This window comes from Rhizopus delemar, genomic scaffold (genome assembly GCF_000149305.1).
Source record: "Rhizopus delemar RA 99-880 supercont3.15 genomic scaffold, whole genome shotgun sequence".
Lineage (NCBI taxonomy): Eukaryota > Fungi > Mucoromycota > Mucoromycetes > Mucorales > Rhizopodaceae > Rhizopus > Rhizopus delemar.
In genome coordinates, this window is record NW_027137841.1 from 104,083 (window position 1) to 123,402 (window position 19,320).

The following is a 19,320-nucleotide window of genomic DNA, read 5'->3' on the forward strand; positions in this document are numbered from 1 at the left end:
AGATGAACACCTAATGACTTATTTTTGTACAGTCAGGGAAATGTCTGTTGACTTTAGAAGGGCACACAGGTCTTGTACGAGCCCTATGCTTCAACGAAGAACGTATTATAAGTGCAAGTTATGATCAAAATATACGTGTCTGGGACATGAAGTAAGTACAAGCAAACACTCAACAAGACATGGTCTTAACCTAAAATAGAACAGGGGCTTGTTTACTAAACTTTCAGAGTGGACATAAAAGTTGGATATTTGATGTCCAATTTGACGCAACTAAAATTATTAGTACAAGTCAAGATCAAAGAATATTAATCATGGATTTTACATTTGGATTAGACACAAAATATTTTTAATAAAACTCAGGTTTATTTACATATCACATATCCAGCATGTTGATAAGCTCTTTTGTATATTTTGCAATTTCATAAGATTCTTGTGCTAAATTTCTTTTGGCTGTTGCATTAGCAAATTCGATATTTGAGAATGAATCATCACGCAGTTTGATAATCTTATTATTGCAGTGAGCAAGATCATTGAGGATGATGGTTCCTTGTGATCCGTATCGATTGCCTTTATCTGTTGCAAATGTCTGTTTAGATACAGTCACAATGTTGGATACAATATTAATGATGGAAGTAATGATATTAAACAAGTCTTTGTCGTTTGTTCTTAATGCGCTGAGTAAATTTTGTACTGATGCAACAATATGATCTGTTTCCTTCTTCAAAAATTGCTATTTTTATGATGAGTAAAATGATGATTGTTACAGAATATACTTACAGAGAGTTGCTGTGGACTTAATGTATCGTTTGAATTATGATGGTTGTTGTTGCTATTATTATTATTATTATTATTCAAATCACTTGTTACTGATCTCATTCCCAACAGTTTAACAAGATCTACAATAGTCGTTGTCAAAGTAATTGCTGCAGCATCCACTAAACTAACAGGCGTAATACCCATCCCATTAGCAAAGCTAGTTGCTGCTGACAGCAAGCTAGATAGAGAAGTCGAAAACTTCTTTTTGATTTCGTATAGACTCGATTGATCCATTTCAGATAATCCTGTCTTGACCTCATACTCCTCTACTTCTGTGGTGATAGACTTACAAGCCATAACGATCGAACGCATAGTGACTAATACATCGGATGGTTTTGTTGATCTTGAGACCTGCATCAATTCATCAATCGCTGTTTGATATTCAATAATGTAGGGGTGGCCAATTGCTCCTTTCGGTGTTGGTTTTAAAAAGAGCTCCTTTGATGGATCAAATTGCATTGATTTTACTTTGTAATTTCTCAATTCCATGTTGATGCTTTCGTATTTTGTTTTCCATGACTTTGCCTAAATAGTCCTATTAGCATAAGCCATTAAATAATAATCACTCACTTCTTCTGTTAACGACTGAATGGTGATATCTGCCTGTTCCTTTTGTGCTCTCAAACTTTCATTCTTTTCTGACAAGCTTTTCAATTCATCAATTAAAATCCTAATTTCATTTTTAACTTCTTGTACTGCCTATTCTCTTTATTGTTAGGTGTATGTGTGTATCATTGCTATTTAATTATAGTCTTTACCATCTGTTGTTCTTTGTGCTCATTTAACAGTTTATTGTATTTATCTTCTAGTTGTCTATTGTATTCATTATTATTTCCACCTTCCTATAAACAAACTTGTTAGTACTATATACTATATCAAATTATACTTTACCTCTAGCATTTTAATTTTTTTTGTCATAGATGCCATCTTTAATTCATATTCATATCTAATATTATCTATTTCACTATTACTACTATTATGCTGCTATCATGATAATATGAGTCAGTCATGCTGTTATATAATATCACAAAGCTATTACATTCATTTCTGATCTGGAAGGTTTCACCATATTCCCTAAATCAGCCATTAAACTATCTAAATTATCTGTCATTGGTTGATTGGTATTGCTACTATTGTTATTGTCTTCATAATAATTAACAGATTCAACACTCATCATTCCTTTCACAGGTATAATATTAGTAGATTGACTTGGTTGTGCTTCAACTGAAGGTGATGATGATTGCGGCAGAGGCGGCAGCTACTTTTAATGTTAGCAAATCAATAATATATTAATGTTGTTATAATCACTTGTTCTGCTAATAAGATGTGAGGATATCTACGCCTTAATTCATGATATACATCGCTTGAAAGATCTCTAAACCTTGAACTTGGTAATGTAGCTAATTTTTGTCTGGCTTGATTTCTTCTTGGATGAAAATCCTCTCTCACGGGTAAAAACGATCCTATATAGATTGCTATCAATACGATATGCTTTTTATACCAATGAGCTTAATATGTACTATGACTATCATTGTTTCTACGCATAAGCTCATCATAAACATCTGTTGCCAATTCATGAAACTGAAGATTATTTAGCCTTGACAACTTTTGTCTAGCGGCTGTTCTTGCTGTAGGCACACCTTCTGAAGCCTCTGTATATTTTTGTTGTCAATAATAGAGTAATAATATTATGAGTTGGTGTACCTTTGGCTAAAACAAAAGAGAGATAATTTTGTAATTCAACAAAATAAATCTTTGCTGATGTTTCTTGCTGCATTGAAGAAGCAGTATGTCTACTGGTAGCTGAAGTCACTGAATAGGTAGTTGAACCCGTTGACCGGTTTGCTGACATGTTATAAATGGAAAGAAATACACACACAATGAAAATAGAAAAAAAATCTAATTTAATTCAACTTCAGATTATAAAAAGGGCATGTTTATTTATTTGTAGTAGTAACACTTAATTATTATGAATTCATACGAACCCTAACTTCATCTATAATTGTCCTTGCATCTTCATGATACTATACATAGATAAGCCATTATTCATATGCTTTATAGCTAACTTACAGGATGGTTCATATTAAGTGCGGGTATTGCATATTGCTCAGCGTCAGATAATCTACCAATGGATAATGCGTACCTTGCTAATAAAAGACAAATATCTGCAATTTGTTCATCAATTGAATTCTATTGTAACAGAAAGTGAGTCCTTTGGTCCCAACTACACATACGTATATATATCATAAGATATTTACAGAGGCTACTGCTCTTTGCCACACTTCTTGATAGAAATCAATAGCTACACCCATCTTCCCTCTTCTTTCAAATATCCTAGCAATTTGTATCATTTCTGATTTATTACTTCTTCTATCACACGCCTCTGCTCTTCTATTGTAATTTTCTGCTTCTTTGTCTTGCTTAAGTGTACTATAGCAACTAGCTAATGCTTTCCACATTCTACCATCTTGTGGTCTAAGATCAGTTGCCTTTTGATAATAATAAATAGCATCTGAAGTGTATTTCATCACTTCATATGCTTGACCTAACCCATACCAAGACCTATAATCTCTATTATTGACCTCTATAATGTATGAGTTATCCTCTATTATAAGAACACATAGCATTATTTACCAACAGCGCGTCGATAGCATTCTATGGCCGTACTACTATCTTGTGATTCAATATAACTATGTCCCAATAAAGTCCAAGCAAGATGATAGCTTTTGTTTAATCGAATGGCTCTTTTAAAATATTCGATTGATTCAACCGTTTCATGCTTTAATCCACAATAATTTCCTACTTCATTGATTAGCATAATAAAACAGAAATGCAAATTATCAATTTACCTCGTACACAGCATGTCTCGGGTCGATATTTATCAACTTTTTCACATTCTAAGGCAAGTACGCATAACTTATCTTTTAGGTTTTGTAAATAAAGTAAGTTGGAAAAGACATCCATGTCATCTAGTCGAGAAGGATGCGTTTTGCGTAATTCTTCAAAAAGAACAAGTGATTCATTGTATTCTATACACAAAACAACGTGTTATTACCATCATCTCAAAACACGTTCATCTTTACCCATGGCATCATAATAGAAAGTAGCCCACTGAGACAAAATATAGGCACTTTTTGGGAAATAATCATCCAATGAATCCATAATATCTCTAAAGATCGTTCCTTGTCCCTGTAAATCAATACACACCTTAGCCAAAAAGAACTCCTTCACGAGACTCGACTCAAACTCTCGATTCAACAATGTCCTTAAATCAAGAAACATCTTCTTGTTTTGAACCAAGCTCGCTAATTCCATCCAGGCAGACCAGTTGTATTGATATTTTCGAACAGATTCCAACAAGACCGCTGCTGCTTTGAAAGTCTCTCGTCGTCTTTTGAGTACAATGCCCAACAAATAGAGTCCAAAAGCATCGAGATTGTGGTAATTTTCTTGCAATTCTTGATAGATTGAATCGAGTTCTGGATTTTCGCAAGATTCTGTTGAGCCAAGCACATCTTGCATAAATTCTTCTTTTCTTCGTTCGCCCATCTATATTTTTGTAATGAGCAATTCATCCTTTTACAGTAGCTATTCTATTACTAAATATTTAGAGTAGAGTCTCAAGAAATATAGTTTTGGATGCTTTGATTGACCCAAGACATCTATGACAGCATTAAAATGTCTCATATAAAACAGTGTTTTTGCATATTGATATCGATTGTAATCATACTCGGAAAGTGGTGCCAGTGAAGACTCATATTCTGTATGGTATGCTGATAGGGTGGGTATATGTGTCTCATTTTGTGTAAATGGTACTTTGGCATCTAAAAGATCCGTTTGAATCCCATCTAGTATTTCAGCTGCCCTAATGGGTAAATGAGTTTAAGATTAAAAAAAGACTTTTTTATTACCATTTTGAAGCATAAAATAAACCCCTCTCTGAACATACAAGAATAGATTGTTGTAATTGAACTTTGAAAGCTTGAACTAACTCGCTTGTCAAGTACATTTGAATAACAAATTATAAAAAGAGAAAAAAAGACGCGAGACTGTGAATGAAAACTCGTTTTCTTCTTTTTTGCATCCATGACAACAGTGAAATTATGCAGTTTAGTAAAATAAACTTTATTTTAACAATGAAAATTTATGCAAACAAATGTGGTATAACAATATATTTTTTACAGAAGAGAATGAATGACTTATATGCGCTTGAGTGTGTAAGGTTTATAATGGATGATTCTTTTGTAGTTCACAATACACTTGGTATTCTTTTAATTTCATTTTGTTTTCTTCATAGCGACGTTTATCTTCTTCTTCTTTACATAATTGAATAAGAACCATAATATCAGGTTGTGAATCGAATTGAGAAAGTAATTGACGCCAATCTTCATCATTAATAGAACTTATACTTGTTCTTCTGCTACAATTAGCATCGTTTGTATCAAGTGGGTGTAATAAGGTTGTGGAATGAGTGGGTGACATAATAAAAAAGATAGCAATAAAATAATAAGGAAAAAAAAAACCAACGAAAAAGCTTTGCTTTTTATATAGGGATTCCGTTGTCTTATTAACCGCTATCAAGCACTTAATCGGGTTACAATTTTCCAAATTTCCCGTTCAACTGATACAGCTCTATTCAATTTCCCTTCCTTTTTGTATTTCATACACTCTTGTACAAGTTGGAAAATAATAAAAATAAAAAAATACAGTTTTAATTACATGAATGTAGCTTAGACAGCTCAATTATAAAAAATATATACAATATTTCTTTACAATGCCCTTTTCTTATCATTTTATTGTTTTTCTGTCTTTTTTACTATCTGATTTATAAATAATTTTCCGGATCTTCCCGTTTCTGGATTCATACGTTTAAATTTTAATTTTTATTTATAAAAAATTAATAACCAATTTGAGGGCATGAGGTCTAATATTACATCGTTTTCGCCCTGGTCAGATCAATAAACAATGAGTGGAAACTAAAAGCTCCCTTGGGATCAAGGGTAAAAAAGATATGAGAGGAAGAAAGAAGGAAACAAGTGAATGTTACTAGTGAGGGGTTTCTGGGTTCATATAGTTTTTCCACTATCAATTGGTCTACCGAAAAAATTGATCAGGCATTTGAATCTAATTGGTCAAATTTTTGAAGCCTGTTTGGTTATCTTGTTAAAATAAATTGGTCAGGGTCAAAACTGTATTGCACTTCTTCAAAGTAGTAAAGACAGATGGCTTTATTAGATTGGCTATTTGTTTTTGCATTCTTTAAATCTTTTAATGGAATGTCAAATGAAGTTCTGAAGATGCTACAAGGAAACAGCTTCACAGCCCTCAATAATCCTTGTTGTCAAAGTTTCAGTATCTTTTAAGGCATGACTTAAGAACAGTACGATCTCATGAAACATCAAAGTAAGCTTTTATTATAAGAAGATACGCCAGTTAGGGCATATCTACTTGGCGACGCAGAATATCGATAATCTTCCTACAAGTCAAAAAAAAAAAAAAGATAAGTCTTGCGTGTTTTCATAAATTACGAAAGGTTAGTCAAATGTTTTTCCTGTAGAGAAATCAAACTTACTCAAACTTCTTAGTCATTGGGACTTAGTGTAAGCAGATGAAAATTATCTTTGATTTAAAAGCTCGAATTTTCTTGTTTCTTTGATTGTGCAGCAATTAGTCTTAGGGACTTTAGTATCTTGGTTTTGATGTCTTTCTTTTTTCTATAAAATCATACTATACCTTTAACATAGCTAAGTGAGTTGTTCTTAAGATAAACGTTTCAAATACCTTAATCAATAAATATAGTCTTTGTAATTAAAAGAGAAGTTCAGAAATGTCTTAACAAAGAACGGAATCATAGCCAACCCTGTTGGGGAGACAGCAAAAACAATTATAATGAAAAACTATAGGGGTGGATCTATCACTCCCAAAAAAATCCAACTGTACGGACGTATGCTTGCGTTTATGACTGCGCTTATAGTGTCAGTATCAGTTCTGTGAACAAAGAAACAGAAACTAAATATAGAGATGACCCAATGGAAATACAATATGATGGATCTTCCAAATATAGAATGCGCAAGCGAACCTTTAAAGCATCGATCCTAACCCAAAACCCAAATCAAAAGAAGTCCCAAGACAAAGAAATTATGATCAAACCCCCTAAAATAGAATATATACATATACACAAGAATACATTTAATAAAGGGCATCTTTCTTTCTTCTATCTAAAAAGCTCTATAGCTTCTAATTTGTTTGGTTTTCACTACTGTGGAAAAGTTACAACAGGTGTGTTTATAGGTGCGTTTATGCCTGCGCTTACCATTAATATACAATTACATTTCAGCTAATGATAAATATTTAGGATGTTGGTAAAGCATTTATGTTCTCGCAGTTATTTATTGAAATAAGAGAAATCATGACAAGCTATCTATTTATGTAACGAGGTTTCTGTTGAAGTAGAGGTGACTGGGATTATGGTTCCTGATATTTTCTTGATGCAGTTATCCAATCAGTCGGATTCATTAGCTTTGTTTTCGCTCATCTCTTTTACTAAACTATATAGCTTTTTTTACATGAGTTTTAAGCTTATAAATGTGGACTAGTACAGGTAAAACTTGCTCTCCAAAACCAGTAATCTCCATAGAAAGCTTGAGTTTGTTGTAACTGGTAATTCTTGCAATGTATTCCTTTGGTCTATCAGCTACGATTACACTCAAGTGAAGAGCTATTAATTAGCAATCATATAATGTACGTCAGTTTATCATTAGACATTATATAAAATTATCTTTAACTTTACCTGAGTGAAGCATGTCCACAGTGCTTAAATCGCCGCAATCACCTTGTTTTTCTTCGATCAATATATCAAGCATATCTTTCAACCTTTGGGAAGTTTTCCCCCTCCTTCTTTAAGAAACTTGTTTCCATTAAGTTCAAGGTCTTTTGCAACCTTTGCTGTTCCATACCCCAGGCTATACGTGTTCTTTGGGTTACTTTCTCGGATAAGGAAGTCAAAGCGATGATCCATGGTCTTTCGAACCTGACTGTTTACATCTTAAATCGTTCTTTTGCAAACTTTTTCTGATTGAGCTAGCCAATGAAACCTCTTCCTCCCGAAAGAAATTGACTTTTGTTAATTCAAAAGAACAAATATACACGCATATATATGTATATATATAATAGAGCTTACCTATCAATCTCCAGCCCTTCCAAATCATCAAAAGCAGAATCAATGATTGACTAAATATGGGCATTGTACCAATCCTCAAGGCGATCCTTCTTTAGACTGCTGCTTTCATATTCTCTCAATAAAGTGTAGACAGAATGTTTGATTCAGTCTAAGTCAAAGTGCTAATCTCTTTGATAGTTTTCTTCCCAACTTCGTTTTTCGTTTAGGGCTGATCTCAAAGCATTCGTCGACTGACAATTAAATTTGTTGAAATATTTCCTTATTTCGCTAGGTGAACTTTCAAACTTGAGGGGGCTTAAATGCTTCGATTTCTTGTATTTCTTCTACAGTAAACACATTGTTCTCGATATATGAAGCGGAATTGTCAACATCGAAAAACAATGACTGAAAAGGATGATCGGCAATATGTAACTTTCCGAGAGCATATAGACTGTCTTCTACTATTTTATGAATCTCTTTAAACAACCGTATATTGCAGTAATCACAATTTTTTAACAACTTAAAAAAGATTTAATGGAAGGCTTCTTTGTTGCTTTCCTTTTTTTTAGTAGTTGCTTCTTTTTCACCATTCTTGTTTTACGGTGCTCAGATATGAAGTAACGCGTCTCCTTTGGCAAAAAACAAGCTTCCAATATCTATTTGGACATATGGAAAACAGCAGTAACATGTCTCTTATTAATATGGGTCTGACATTTGATCCAATTGGTAACCTTAGAATATCAAGCGTCAAATTAAATTTCATCTAAAATTTGGACAAAGGTTCAATAGCATATTTAGAATCGATTTTTTGAATAAAATGGTGTTTAGAAATGTTGATAGATGAAGAGGACAACATTTTATAAATTGTTGTCAGTAAAAGTATATATTTGCGAATATTTTTTTTGTAAAAATATCAAAGTTAATACGACGCAGTTTGTGAATTCAGTAGATATAGCTACTTTGACTCAATATGTAGAACATCTCAGCCTTGCTACAAAAGGATCAATGTCGAGAAAAGTGTGAAGTCATGAATTTTAATAGGATCACATCTTTGCTTGCAGTCAAGCTTCCTCTTTGAATTCTGAGGATATGTAATATCTGCTTGCTACGAATAGTATCAAAGTTTTGTAAGAAGAAAGCTAAAAGCTATAAAGTAATTTATTATTAATGGTAAGAATTGTTTAATAAAAACCTATTTGCAAGTAACCTTTTAAATATAAAATCTATTGCCTTTATTGAAGCATTTCAAATAGATGAACTTAATAAACCTATTTGATTGGCCCAAATGTAAGTTTCCGGGCCGGAAATTTTTATAGAAAAAGAAGAAGAGGGTGCAAACTGTTCGCCATCAAGTCTTCACCTACACGCAAAGTTTGATGATAAGGGAAAGGCGGGCGTTTCCAATAATCTCCCTTTCTCAACATATTACAGGTAAAGGGCATCAACATCCATCCATTTGAAAGAATAGGAAAATTAATGAAATATATAACAGGATGCCTCCCAAGTTCGATCCCAGTGAAGTAAAGATTATCTATCTTCGTGCTACTGGGTAATAATAAAAAAGCAAACGAAATACGAAAACTCATACTGTTTTAGTGGTGAAGTTGGTGCCTCTAGTGCTCTCGCCCCCAAGATCGGTCCCCTTGGTTTGTCCCCCAAGAAGGTCGGTGAAGATATTGCCAAGGGTACCAAGGACTGGAAGGGTCTTCGTGTCACTGTCCAATTGACCATTCAAAACCGTCAAGCTCAAGTTTCCGTTGTTCCCTCTGCTTCCTCTTTGGTCATCAAGGCCCTCAAGGAACCTCTCCGTGACCGTAAGAAGGAAAAGAACATCAAGCACTCTGGTAACATCTCTCTTGACGATGTTATTGAAATTGCCCGTACCATGCGTTTCAAGTCTTTGGCTCGTGAACTCAAGGGTACCGTCAAGGAAATCCTCGGTACTGCTTTCTCTGTTGGCTGTACTGTCGAAGGTCAAAACCCCAAGGATCTCTGCGATGCTATTGATGCTGGCGAAGTTGAAATCCCCGTAAGTTTATATAGACTGCAGAGAAATATTTTCTAACTTTAAATAGGAAAAATAAATTTGAAGGAAAAGGGAAAATACACAAGCATTTTATAAATAAAACATCGATGTAAATCAAAAACAATGTGTATGAAAATAATGGAAGAAGCAAAAAGTGAAGAGAAACATAAGGAGTTCTGATGGGAGGAGGACAATGCTTAGTAGATCAATCGACAGTGTCATTTCATGACATACAGCGAAAAATGCGCAGATGAAGACAGTTGGAAATCAAAACAACTATTACTTTTTTATGCTCATGGTATTTGCTTGGTATTTTCAGTCTTTTTCAAGCAAATTTGAATTCCTACGAAACCTTTTCTCTCTGTCAACAAATGTTGGCTCGACAGGCATAAGCTAGTAAATCTACAGAGAATACATCTGCAAAATACAGCTTCTTAATTGAATCCCATGTATTTTTTTATCTCAAAAGACTTAGCATTGAAATGTGAGAGAGAAAATTAAGGACGAATGTATACTTATGTTTTTATTATTATTATTATTGTTATTGCACTGTTTTACATGAAATCTTCTTCTGCTGCATTAATGTCTTCTACTTCAGTTTCTCTGTAGTTGCTTTTCATCAGTGATGGATCAAATAAATCATTGATCTCCTTTTCTGCCCTTCTCTTTTCTTCTGCTAACCTTTGAGCCTCTTCTTTCTATTAAAAAATGTGTCAGCTTAAAGAGGTCCCTTTTTTTTTTTTTTTTTTATACCATTGCAAATTCTTCTGAGCGAGCCTTCTTTCTATCGATCTTGTCTCTTTGAACTTTCTCTTGTAACAAATCAGGAAAGCGTTCAACTTTAGTTTTATTTAATCGGTTCACAACTTCATTGATTCTCTTTTCAACATATACACGCTTCACTTTTTTGTGATTATGAAACGTAACCTGTCCAGTTTCCATACCAGGTGTTTTTTTTAGATTGTCCCAAGGTGTATAAATAACTGTGATGTTGTTCTTTTTGTTACCCTCAATACTATTTGCTTTCACTAACTGAGCACAATCATCTACTACTTCGGGTGGAATATCAAGCCATGTCTGTCCGGGCTGTAGACGAACATAAACGTGGGCGCTAGAGAGTTTGTCAACGTGAAACTATATTTGGTTTATTTTTCTTTCTAATTATTTCCTTATTTTATACAACTTTTTTACCCTAGAGATTAAAGTTAACAAAATAACTTTTTGGTGAATGATCTTAAAGGATTAGTTACCAAATGTCTTCTGGAAACCCATATTTAATCAAATCATCGTCTTGAAAAAAGGAAAAGAAAAAAAAAACATAGTTTAGATTTATTGCACTTTTTTTATCCTATGTCTCTATCTTACTTTCATACTTATCCTTTCCCATATAAATGGTGACAGGTGGATCAACAACTATGAAATACAAAGAAATAATTTTCAACATATATTTGTACAGACATTATGTAGATCGTGCTTACTGTTGCTGGTATAATATAAAACCATTGAATAGAAAAAAAAAGTTTTATTTTGGTTACACCTCAAAGAACAGGGGAAAAAAACTGAAGAGCAAATATTGAATAAATCTAAATGACCAACGATAAATGCTAGTCACAGGGGAAAAAATGAAAAGACAGAAAAAAAATTGTTGTCTTTGTCTAGGAGGAAGAGAAGCAGAGCTCTCATCAACATCGCTGATGTTGGCAACAGATCTCTTCATGACGTCTTTCATTTTACTCAATATATGCATACGCATACCAGACTTGATCTTGCTCATTTCCTGCTGATAGATGTTGTTAAACGAGTTGTGATATTTCTGAATATTTTCAAGATATTCAACAAGACGAATGTTTTCTGCTTCATCAATATCGCAGCTGTCTTCAACATCTGGCAAGTCATCAGAAAGTGGCTCAAACAAGGAAAAGCACAAAGAGAAAGGAATTCGTGTAATACGACTTGTCAAGAAGATATGCTTGCAAAGCTTAGCAGTATCCGGACAGGAGCAAGCACTAATATAATTGTCAACTACTTTTGCAATGTATTTGCCATCGCTGGTAAAGGAATCGCACGAAAAGCTCTAATAACAAAAAGAACTACTGCTTAATATACTAGTATGATATGCCAGATACTACAATACTTCAAATCATCATTAATGTTGATGATGTTGTTAGCGTTCATGTTATCTGTGGTTTTTATCAAGACGCGTTATGAGGGAAATGTGAAAAAGTTTATTCTCTATTATTATCCTGAAAATATTACGGCTATTTTCGTTGATCATTTAGATTTTTCGCTGATGCCAAGATAACAGAAGACGAAAACGTAGTTAACACAGCCAGAAAACTATTGAAGGATTGGAAGGTATATGGTATTTCCTTTTTTTTATTAAGTTTGCCAAACTCATAGATTTTATGCCGTAGATAATTAAAAAAACTCTAACTCCCAAAAAAGATAAAGCACGCTCAAACACTTTCAATAATGTCAATAATGGTGCTGGCGTTATAATTGTACAACCAGCTAAACTTGCTATTCATAACAACGCCAACCCAACAACAAACTTGGCTACAGCTATACAATCACATACATCCATGAAACGTAGTACTGAAGATGTCGAGGATGCTAGTAGCTCTGGAATTGGAACTTGGGAGAATCTTACAAGAGAAAAAAAGAAAGTATATCAATGCTTACTTGGGCGATTTTTACGGTAATACCGACTTTGGGACCATTATTGATAAAGATTCGCACTGGAAAGTAGATGGGATTAATGTGACCCATGTTCTTCGTAAGTTTAGACAAGTGTCGGTGGAGGGAGCACAGATGCGTAAATATTTATCAAACAACCGCATTTTGTCTCTCTCGTATATTTTTTTGTTTTCCTCTATAGATAGGTGTGCTATTTCGAAGATGGCACCCAGGGAACAGTTATTGATAATGAAAAGTATTAATGAAGAAGAAGAGTACACGCTTGTTGATGGTGAAGTCATAAATGCATGTCGTGAGATTCAACTCATTGCAGCAAACCAAAAAATAATTAAAGATGAAGCTGAAGATGCTATCGCCAGAATCAAAACTAACAGTAACAATAAAGACATCAAGCTTGCATCAAATATAGTTTCTGACTGTTTGTTCAGATTCCTAAACAATACCACCTCCAACAACCATAAACAAGGAGAAGCTGTTATGATTATCGACAAAATCAAACCATATTTATTGCACAGCTTAATATCAAAAATTGATTTTATTAAACATGACTGGTAACTAATCAAAAATGAGCTTTATTACGTTGGTTACAATTTCTAACACCATCTTTAGGTTGACATACCATCTAGTCACGTCAGATGGGCAAATCATGATGCCCGACTTTGTTTTATTTATCGAATTATCATCAGCAATCAACGACGAAGTATTTTTCATGGAAGTAAAAAGAAAAGGTAACCACAGCAATAACACCTTGGAAAACGACATGATAAAGCTCAGCAAAGAAATGCATATTGCATTAAACAAGTTGGTGGTAAAAAAAGTTAAGAAACCAGAAGTTGTTGGCTTATTGGTGGAAGACCATAAAGCGGTGGCCTACAAAATGGATATTAAATATAACGGCCAATACCGAATGATTGAGATCAGTAGATTTCATTTTGCCAGAGATATTTCTGATGATATCCTATTACTACCAGCAATCATTGAAAAGTTGAATCAGATGAAAAAAATCATAGAGCGCACTGTATCAAATTTGTACAATAGTGAAAATGAAGAAGTAGTGGATTTGACCGCTTATACTAGGAAATCATGTAAAAGCCCGTTGCTAATTAATCAAGACGCCATTAAAGTCTAAAAGTAACGCCACATTTTCTTTTCGTCTTCCAGAGGGAGCTATTTAGTTAGCCAAGTATATCTGTATTTATTTTGAAATATAGTAGTTATCATAAAATAAGGGCTTTATTAATTTATTAAGAACAAAATAAGTGGTTACAAAATTTGTATTTTGTCATTGGGTTTATCACCTAGCTATGGAACCTGAGGTAAACATGCAAATTAAACGCCATGTAGACAGAAAAATCCTATTAAACAGAAGTTAGTTTTTTATGAACAAAAAGCTTTTCATAATTATACTTATCTAAAAAAAAAGGGAGGTCAACACATTCTCTAGCAAAGCTGGCACGAAAGCAGGCCTTACTGTTAGTACTCTCTACGCGATACGGCATGAAGGCAGGCCATACAAAGCAGAGGACCCCATTGGATGATGCGGCGCGAAAGCAGACCCATACTACCAATGTTAATAATTAGAATGTGAAAACCCCCAAAGGTATCCTTTTTGATGAAAAAAAAAATGTTATAATTTTTTCGAAACTTCACAGCTGTACGCTTTTTTTTTTGTGACCACGATAATGGTTATTGCATTGAGGCGTTGTCCCTAGACCCTCACAGTAAAATTTATAAAAATATCCAAATGAATCTAAAAAAAGTAACAAATTGAGTCCCAAAAAAAAGTCCAATTGATTTTTAAATTCCGATCAATGATTTCAAAAAAATGTCCAAATAACGGTGGAAGCACAGTAGCTGAGTAAAAAGTCAAATAAAGTAAGATGGCGAATATTTCCTTAATTAGAAACCTCGTTTTTCCGACTGCCAAATGTCACTTTGGATCGTTTTCTCCGCTTTACTCATACTTATAAAAGATTGAACTTTGAAATACAATACATCAACAATTTCTTTTCTCTTTACAAAATTAAATAACACAACATGGGTGCTCTTATTATACCATCTGAATATGGCTACGTGCTTGCTGTTGCTACTCTTAGTGTCCTTCATCTTGTCACCTTGACCATCAAAGTAGGTAAGGCTCGTAAAGCCGCCAATGTGCCCTATCCTTATGCCTATGCTGAGCAAAGTCAAGCTGAAAAGGATCCCTTGAAGCACATCTTCAACTGTGCTCAGCGTGCTCATCAAAACTCACTTGAAATCTTCCCAATTTACAGCACTCTGTTGCTCATCGGTGGCCTCAAATATCCATGCATCTCTTCTGCTGCTGGCCTGGTCTTCCTTGCGGGGCGTGCTGTGTACGCCAGTAATTACTCTACTGGAAAAGTCGAAAAGCGTACACGCGGAGGATTTTACGCTGCTGGCTTGGCTGCTCTTCTTGGTACCACTTCTCTTACCATCTATCATCTTCTCATGAATTAAATCATAAGGCTTAATAAAATCATTGAAACTTATTTGCATTGTTTTTTGTCGCATGAATTATAATTAAAAGGCACATGTGGCGGTGAATGACGGATAAATGACGATATTTTTCGGATAAAGAGTTTATGCGATATTTTTAAATGAAGGCAAATAATACAAAAAACCTGTTTGAACTAGGTGAGATGTCAATGATATATTAATGAATTGAAACAAGTTTAAAAGAAGCCAGTGTTCAGCTACTACTATTATTAAAAGAAAGCTTATTGAATAATAAGAAGGGTACTTTTATTTCAAACTTTATATTCTGACTCTTTTTGGCCCCTGTTTAGAAAGAAAGGATACTTGTTATCTTTTCGGTTATATTTGTTAAAGCCTAACCTGTACGTGAGCACATAAAAGAAACTGCTTTGGGATCTATGATTTGGGAGGTGTCTTTTTACGCGTCTTTTTTTTTGAAGTCGGGAGAAAGCTTCTAGGGAGCAATAAAGGGAGGAAACAATGAGAGTAACAACAATTATTACAACTATCAATCGTCCCGGATTTGCACATGTTTTACACAGATCTCCTCTTCCCTCTCCCTGAAACGCGCCTCCAATTACACAAGATGACAAGTTGTACTTTGTGGGATATGAATTTAATGATATTCTAATGATTTTCGTCATTTTCTTTGTACTATTTATTATTAAACCACTCCACAAAACATATAAAGAGAAACAAAAGCTCCATATTTGGTTATTTAAAAAAGGGTCGATGTTGTTCTTTAAAAAAAAGCAGGCTGATGTTGTCTAAACATGGAAATATGTTCGAGGCTGTACTTTTTTTCTCCCGTCTAGACAAAACTGGTTTTTATTGTATTTGGATCATTATAATGTATGAAGTGTTACTACTTCAGAAGACGAAAAAAGGGAATATGCAAGTCAATTTTTCCAAATACATGGATACTGCTTGATTTACACAAAACTCTATTTAAAAAGCTTAAGCTTTTTTTAGGAACATGCATTTAGGAGAAAGGTGGTTGTTTATAAGAAAACAGCCACAAAAAAACTTTAAAGGAAGTACAGTTTTCAATAACCTAAAATAGTACTCTTACAAGTTTTTGGATGATGCTTTAAAGTTGTACGAAGTTACCCCTTTGGTTGAACGGATATCTCCTAAATCAAAACGTAGAAAAGTAGAAAAAGACAAATGAAAGAATTGTAATGTGTATATTTGGGACACTGAAAATTATGTCTTAAGGATGCATTTGGAACTGATTATATCGTAAAGCTTTCTTGATTTTGATAAATTAGGTATCGCTTTATCTGTAGTTTACCCTGTTGTGACAATAAGTCTATTTTGGTTAGCTTGATTGGTAAGTAAGGGATATGAAAAAATAGTATAGTTTTGCTAGAAATAAGATAAAATTCACATCTAAGTAGCAATCAGTCATGGGCTCTGTGCTCAAAAAGCAAATGACAATCCAAAAAGAGGACTTGAAAAAGTATGCTCAATGAGGATTATCCATCTAAATTCATGACCATGTAGAATAAAATGCAAAACAAATGATTTTTTTTTATTAATGTAAATGACAGAAAAATATCAAAACAGATCAAGAAGGCACAGCAGAAACAAATAAACAAAAGAAAAAAGGCAACTTGCGTAGAGAAAAAGGTATAAAGCATATACAAAGCAATGCAAAGAGAGAGCGAGAAACATATGGATTTTTTTAAAAGGGAAACATAAAGATGACAAAGAAGCAAATAAACATAAGAAAGATTTTACAAGAATAATGAAGATGAATAAGCATGATGTGTGTATATGTGTTATAGGATGATAAGCTCTGTTGCCACTAGAAAAGTCTGTGATGAAAATAATCAATTGGGCTAGGAAGTGACAGACTTGATGGACTTTGTTGCATTAAATGATTTGAGGATAGTCTCAAGGGAGGTAAAGACACCTTTTGATGAAAAGAGACGTCAAATGTAGGTGAAGTAGGTGGAGAAATAGGGGGGAGACAATAGAGCTCTTGAGCAGCTGTTGCTGTTTGATGGTGAGGACGTCCTCGAGTTCGGAGTGCTTGACGTTTGTTTTGAAACCAAATCTGAACCGTACGAGGGCTCATGCCAAGTTCTTTTCCAAGTGCTCTACGAAGTTCGGTTGATGGGAAATAAGTTTGACTGAAGACACGGTTAAGGATTTGTAATTGATCAGGCGATGCTCTCTTTCTTTTGATCTTCACGTCAGTGCGGTGGTGATGTTCTTCAAAGGAGGTTGGGCTGAGTGGAGGAGTTGATAAGAGGTTAGCAATATCAAGTTTGGATGAACTTTTGTAAGGCATGTTTAAAGAAAGCTCAGAAAGAGAAGGTAAAGTTAAATGCATTTTGATTTTTAATGAATAATTAAAAAAAAAAAAGAAAAGAAAAATAGCACCCTTTTATATAATATGTCAAGTTTATTTGGCCCCCCTTCTTTCAATTATATTTTTGATATACGGTTGATATCGAAAAAAATAGGACTGTAATCCATGATTTTTCCTTTTTTAAACAGAACTCAGGTGTTGTCTTTTACTTGTATTGTTAAAGCGTAGATCTCATTTTAGCTTAAACAATTGACAATTATTAAGATCTTTGCATAACTCCTCGTTCCTTTCCCTTAGTTTTTGCCTCCGTAAAAAAAAAAAGTTCATATATTGAAAACATTAGGGGAAAAAAAATCCGGAAAAAGGAGTTTAGTAGTAGTTCAATGAGAAAAAGGAGAAATATTTACTGTAAAAAGCTATCGTTATTTATATGTATTTACCTGCTCTAATTCCATAAACTGTCTAAAGCTTTTCTTTTTAATGCTCTGAAGAAACAAATTGGACTTCATTTTTTTTAAACCAAACTACTCAAAGCTTCATTTTAGTTAACAAGCAAATACAATAGACAAAAGTCCCTCATTCCCCTTTTTTGTATCAATCAACTCCCGTAGCTCACTGTCAAGACCCCAACCAACAGCCCATTTCATTTTTCCCTCTGGGTTCTTTATTAAGCTATTTTTTCATTGGAAACATATCTATTAAAAAGGAAACCCTAAACTTTCATTTCCCTCTCCCCTTTTTTTCCTTTCATTGTTCTCTACTTGGTCATATAGGCCTGTCTCTCTAAAGCATCACTTCCCACCTTCTTTAACCCTCTCTCCTTTTCCCCACCCCATCTTCTCTCTCTTTCTCTCTCTTTGTGTTTTGCCTCCTCAACTTCAGACTCGGATCCTATCATGTAATGCTCTAAAGTGTATCGGTACATGAGTTCCGTATGATAGTCTCCTTGACTTCTTTTTCCTTTTGTTCCACAATTGTTTCTCGACTTTTCTTTGACTGCCTCAGCTTTGATTTCTTCTTTTGTAAAGACATCAGCAGTCTTTTGACCCGACGATCCTAATGCTTTATCTTTGTATCATCTCCTCCAATGCTCCTTCGATAATCGTTTGTTAACTATTTGCTATTTCATAGCTACTGCTACTACATTTTTCTCTTTATTTTTATGATCCTTCAGCCTTTTAAGCTCAATCGGAGCATCCTTCTCATTATGGTTTATGTCAATAAGGCTTTCAGGTCATAATGTCTCTTGATTTTTCTCTCCTTGCTCAAGACACTTCCATTTTTGGATCTTCTTTGATTCAACTTTCCGTGTCTTTGTGAGTTTGTATGAGGAGTTTAAGCTTTTTTTTACCTGCAGTAGATTTCTATATTAGGCAAGGATGGTAGATCAAGCAGAAAACAAATGTGATTTGAGAAACTTCTTTTTGTAATGCTTCAAGTATTCAACAAGCTTTTCCCTTTCTCTAGATGACTACTTATCATTCTCTTTACAAGATTCAGACCCTTCTGTTTTCAGCGGTGCCTGAAGTGATAGATAGAGTCATCTCCGTTTTTTAAAGATAGTGTATTTAAATATGAGATGGAGCAAGTACATCGTTTTTATTCTTCATGCTCTTATGCTACAAGAGTAAGTAAGCAGTGTTCCGTAAAGGGATTATTGAAAAAAAAAAACTCTTCTAAAGGAGGCAAAGTCAAAACTGTATGCTCCTGAAGCGATGTAGAGCATGATTTTGAAGATGAAGGCAAGTGAGAATACTTTTGAAATTTGAATTGATATTATACGCTGTTTTTAGGAATAGATGTTGC

At 34.0% G+C, this 19,320-nt stretch overlaps 9 protein-coding genes across 9 annotated transcripts; 4 read left to right on the plus strand and 5 right to left on the minus strand.

The window, feature by feature from the left end:
* Positions 1 to 373: 373 nt before the first annotated feature.
* RO3G_14843 (uncharacterized protein) lies at positions 374 to 2,668 on the minus strand (the record flags this gene model as incomplete). The annotated part of the gene is made up of 8 exons (XM_067669427.1): positions 374 to 730; positions 778 to 1,341; positions 1,387 to 1,515; positions 1,575 to 1,658; positions 1,856 to 2,074; positions 2,176 to 2,279; positions 2,358 to 2,468; positions 2,521 to 2,668. The coding sequence occupies 8 exons, from the start codon at positions 2,666 to 2,668 to the stop codon at positions 374 to 376; spliced, it is 1,716 nt and encodes a 571-aa protein (XP_067525528.1).
* Positions 2,669 to 3,873: 1,205 nt separating this feature from the next.
* RO3G_14844 (uncharacterized protein) lies at positions 3,874 to 4,365 on the minus strand (the record flags this gene model as incomplete). The annotated part of the gene is made up of 1 exon (XM_067669428.1): positions 3,874 to 4,365. One exon carries the CDS (start codon positions 4,363 to 4,365, stop codon positions 3,874 to 3,876), a length of 492 nt encoding a protein of 163 aa, XP_067525529.1.
* A 2,999-nt stretch (positions 4,366 to 7,364) lies between these two features.
* On the minus strand, positions 7,365 to 7,679 carry RO3G_14845 (uncharacterized protein; the record flags this gene model as incomplete). The annotated part of the gene is made up of 2 exons (XM_067669429.1): positions 7,365 to 7,534; positions 7,607 to 7,679. The coding sequence occupies 2 exons, from the start codon at positions 7,677 to 7,679 to the stop codon at positions 7,365 to 7,367; spliced, it is 243 nt and encodes an 80-aa protein (XP_067525530.1).
* A 1,789-nt stretch (positions 7,680 to 9,468) lies between these two features.
* On the plus strand, positions 9,469 to 10,059 carry RO3G_14846 (60S ribosomal protein uL11; the record flags this gene model as incomplete). Its single annotated transcript, XM_067669430.1, has 3 exons — positions 9,469 to 9,524; positions 9,572 to 10,004; positions 10,051 to 10,059. 3 exons carry the CDS (start codon positions 9,469 to 9,471, stop codon positions 10,057 to 10,059), a joined length of 498 nt encoding a protein of 165 aa, XP_067525531.1.
* Positions 10,060 to 10,555: 496 nt separating this feature from the next.
* RO3G_14847 (uncharacterized protein) lies at positions 10,556 to 11,504 on the minus strand (the record flags this gene model as incomplete). Its single annotated transcript, XM_067669431.1, has 6 exons — positions 10,556 to 10,699; positions 10,755 to 11,135; position 11,193; positions 11,252 to 11,291; positions 11,367 to 11,414; positions 11,480 to 11,504. The coding sequence occupies 6 exons, from the start codon at positions 11,502 to 11,504 to the stop codon at positions 10,556 to 10,558; spliced, it is 639 nt and encodes a 212-aa protein (XP_067525532.1).
* A 1,422-nt stretch (positions 11,505 to 12,926) lies between these two features.
* RO3G_14848 (uncharacterized protein) lies at positions 12,927 to 13,753 on the plus strand (the record flags this gene model as incomplete). Its single annotated transcript, XM_067669432.1, has 3 exons — positions 12,927 to 13,249; positions 13,308 to 13,618; positions 13,737 to 13,753. The coding sequence occupies 3 exons, from the start codon at positions 12,927 to 12,929 to the stop codon at positions 13,751 to 13,753; spliced, it is 651 nt and encodes a 216-aa protein (XP_067525533.1).
* Positions 13,754 to 14,735: 982 nt separating this feature from the next.
* Positions 14,736 to 15,176, plus strand: RO3G_14849 (uncharacterized protein; the record flags this gene model as incomplete). The annotated part of the gene is made up of 1 exon (XM_067669433.1): positions 14,736 to 15,176. The coding sequence occupies one exon, from the start codon at positions 14,736 to 14,738 to the stop codon at positions 15,174 to 15,176; it is 441 nt and encodes a 146-aa protein (XP_067525534.1).
* Positions 15,177 to 16,044: 868 nt separating this feature from the next.
* Positions 16,045 to 16,669, plus strand: RO3G_14850 (uncharacterized protein; the record flags this gene model as incomplete). Its single annotated transcript, XM_067669434.1, has 3 exons — positions 16,045 to 16,092; positions 16,258 to 16,347; positions 16,595 to 16,669. The coding sequence occupies 3 exons, from the start codon at positions 16,045 to 16,047 to the stop codon at positions 16,667 to 16,669; spliced, it is 213 nt and encodes a 70-aa protein (XP_067525535.1).
* Positions 16,670 to 17,004: 335 nt separating this feature from the next.
* Positions 17,005 to 17,493, minus strand: RO3G_14851 (uncharacterized protein; the record flags this gene model as incomplete). Its single annotated transcript, XM_067669435.1, has 1 exon — positions 17,005 to 17,493. The coding sequence occupies one exon, from the start codon at positions 17,491 to 17,493 to the stop codon at positions 17,005 to 17,007; it is 489 nt and encodes a 162-aa protein (XP_067525536.1).
* Positions 17,494 to 19,320: the final 1,827 nt, after the last annotated feature.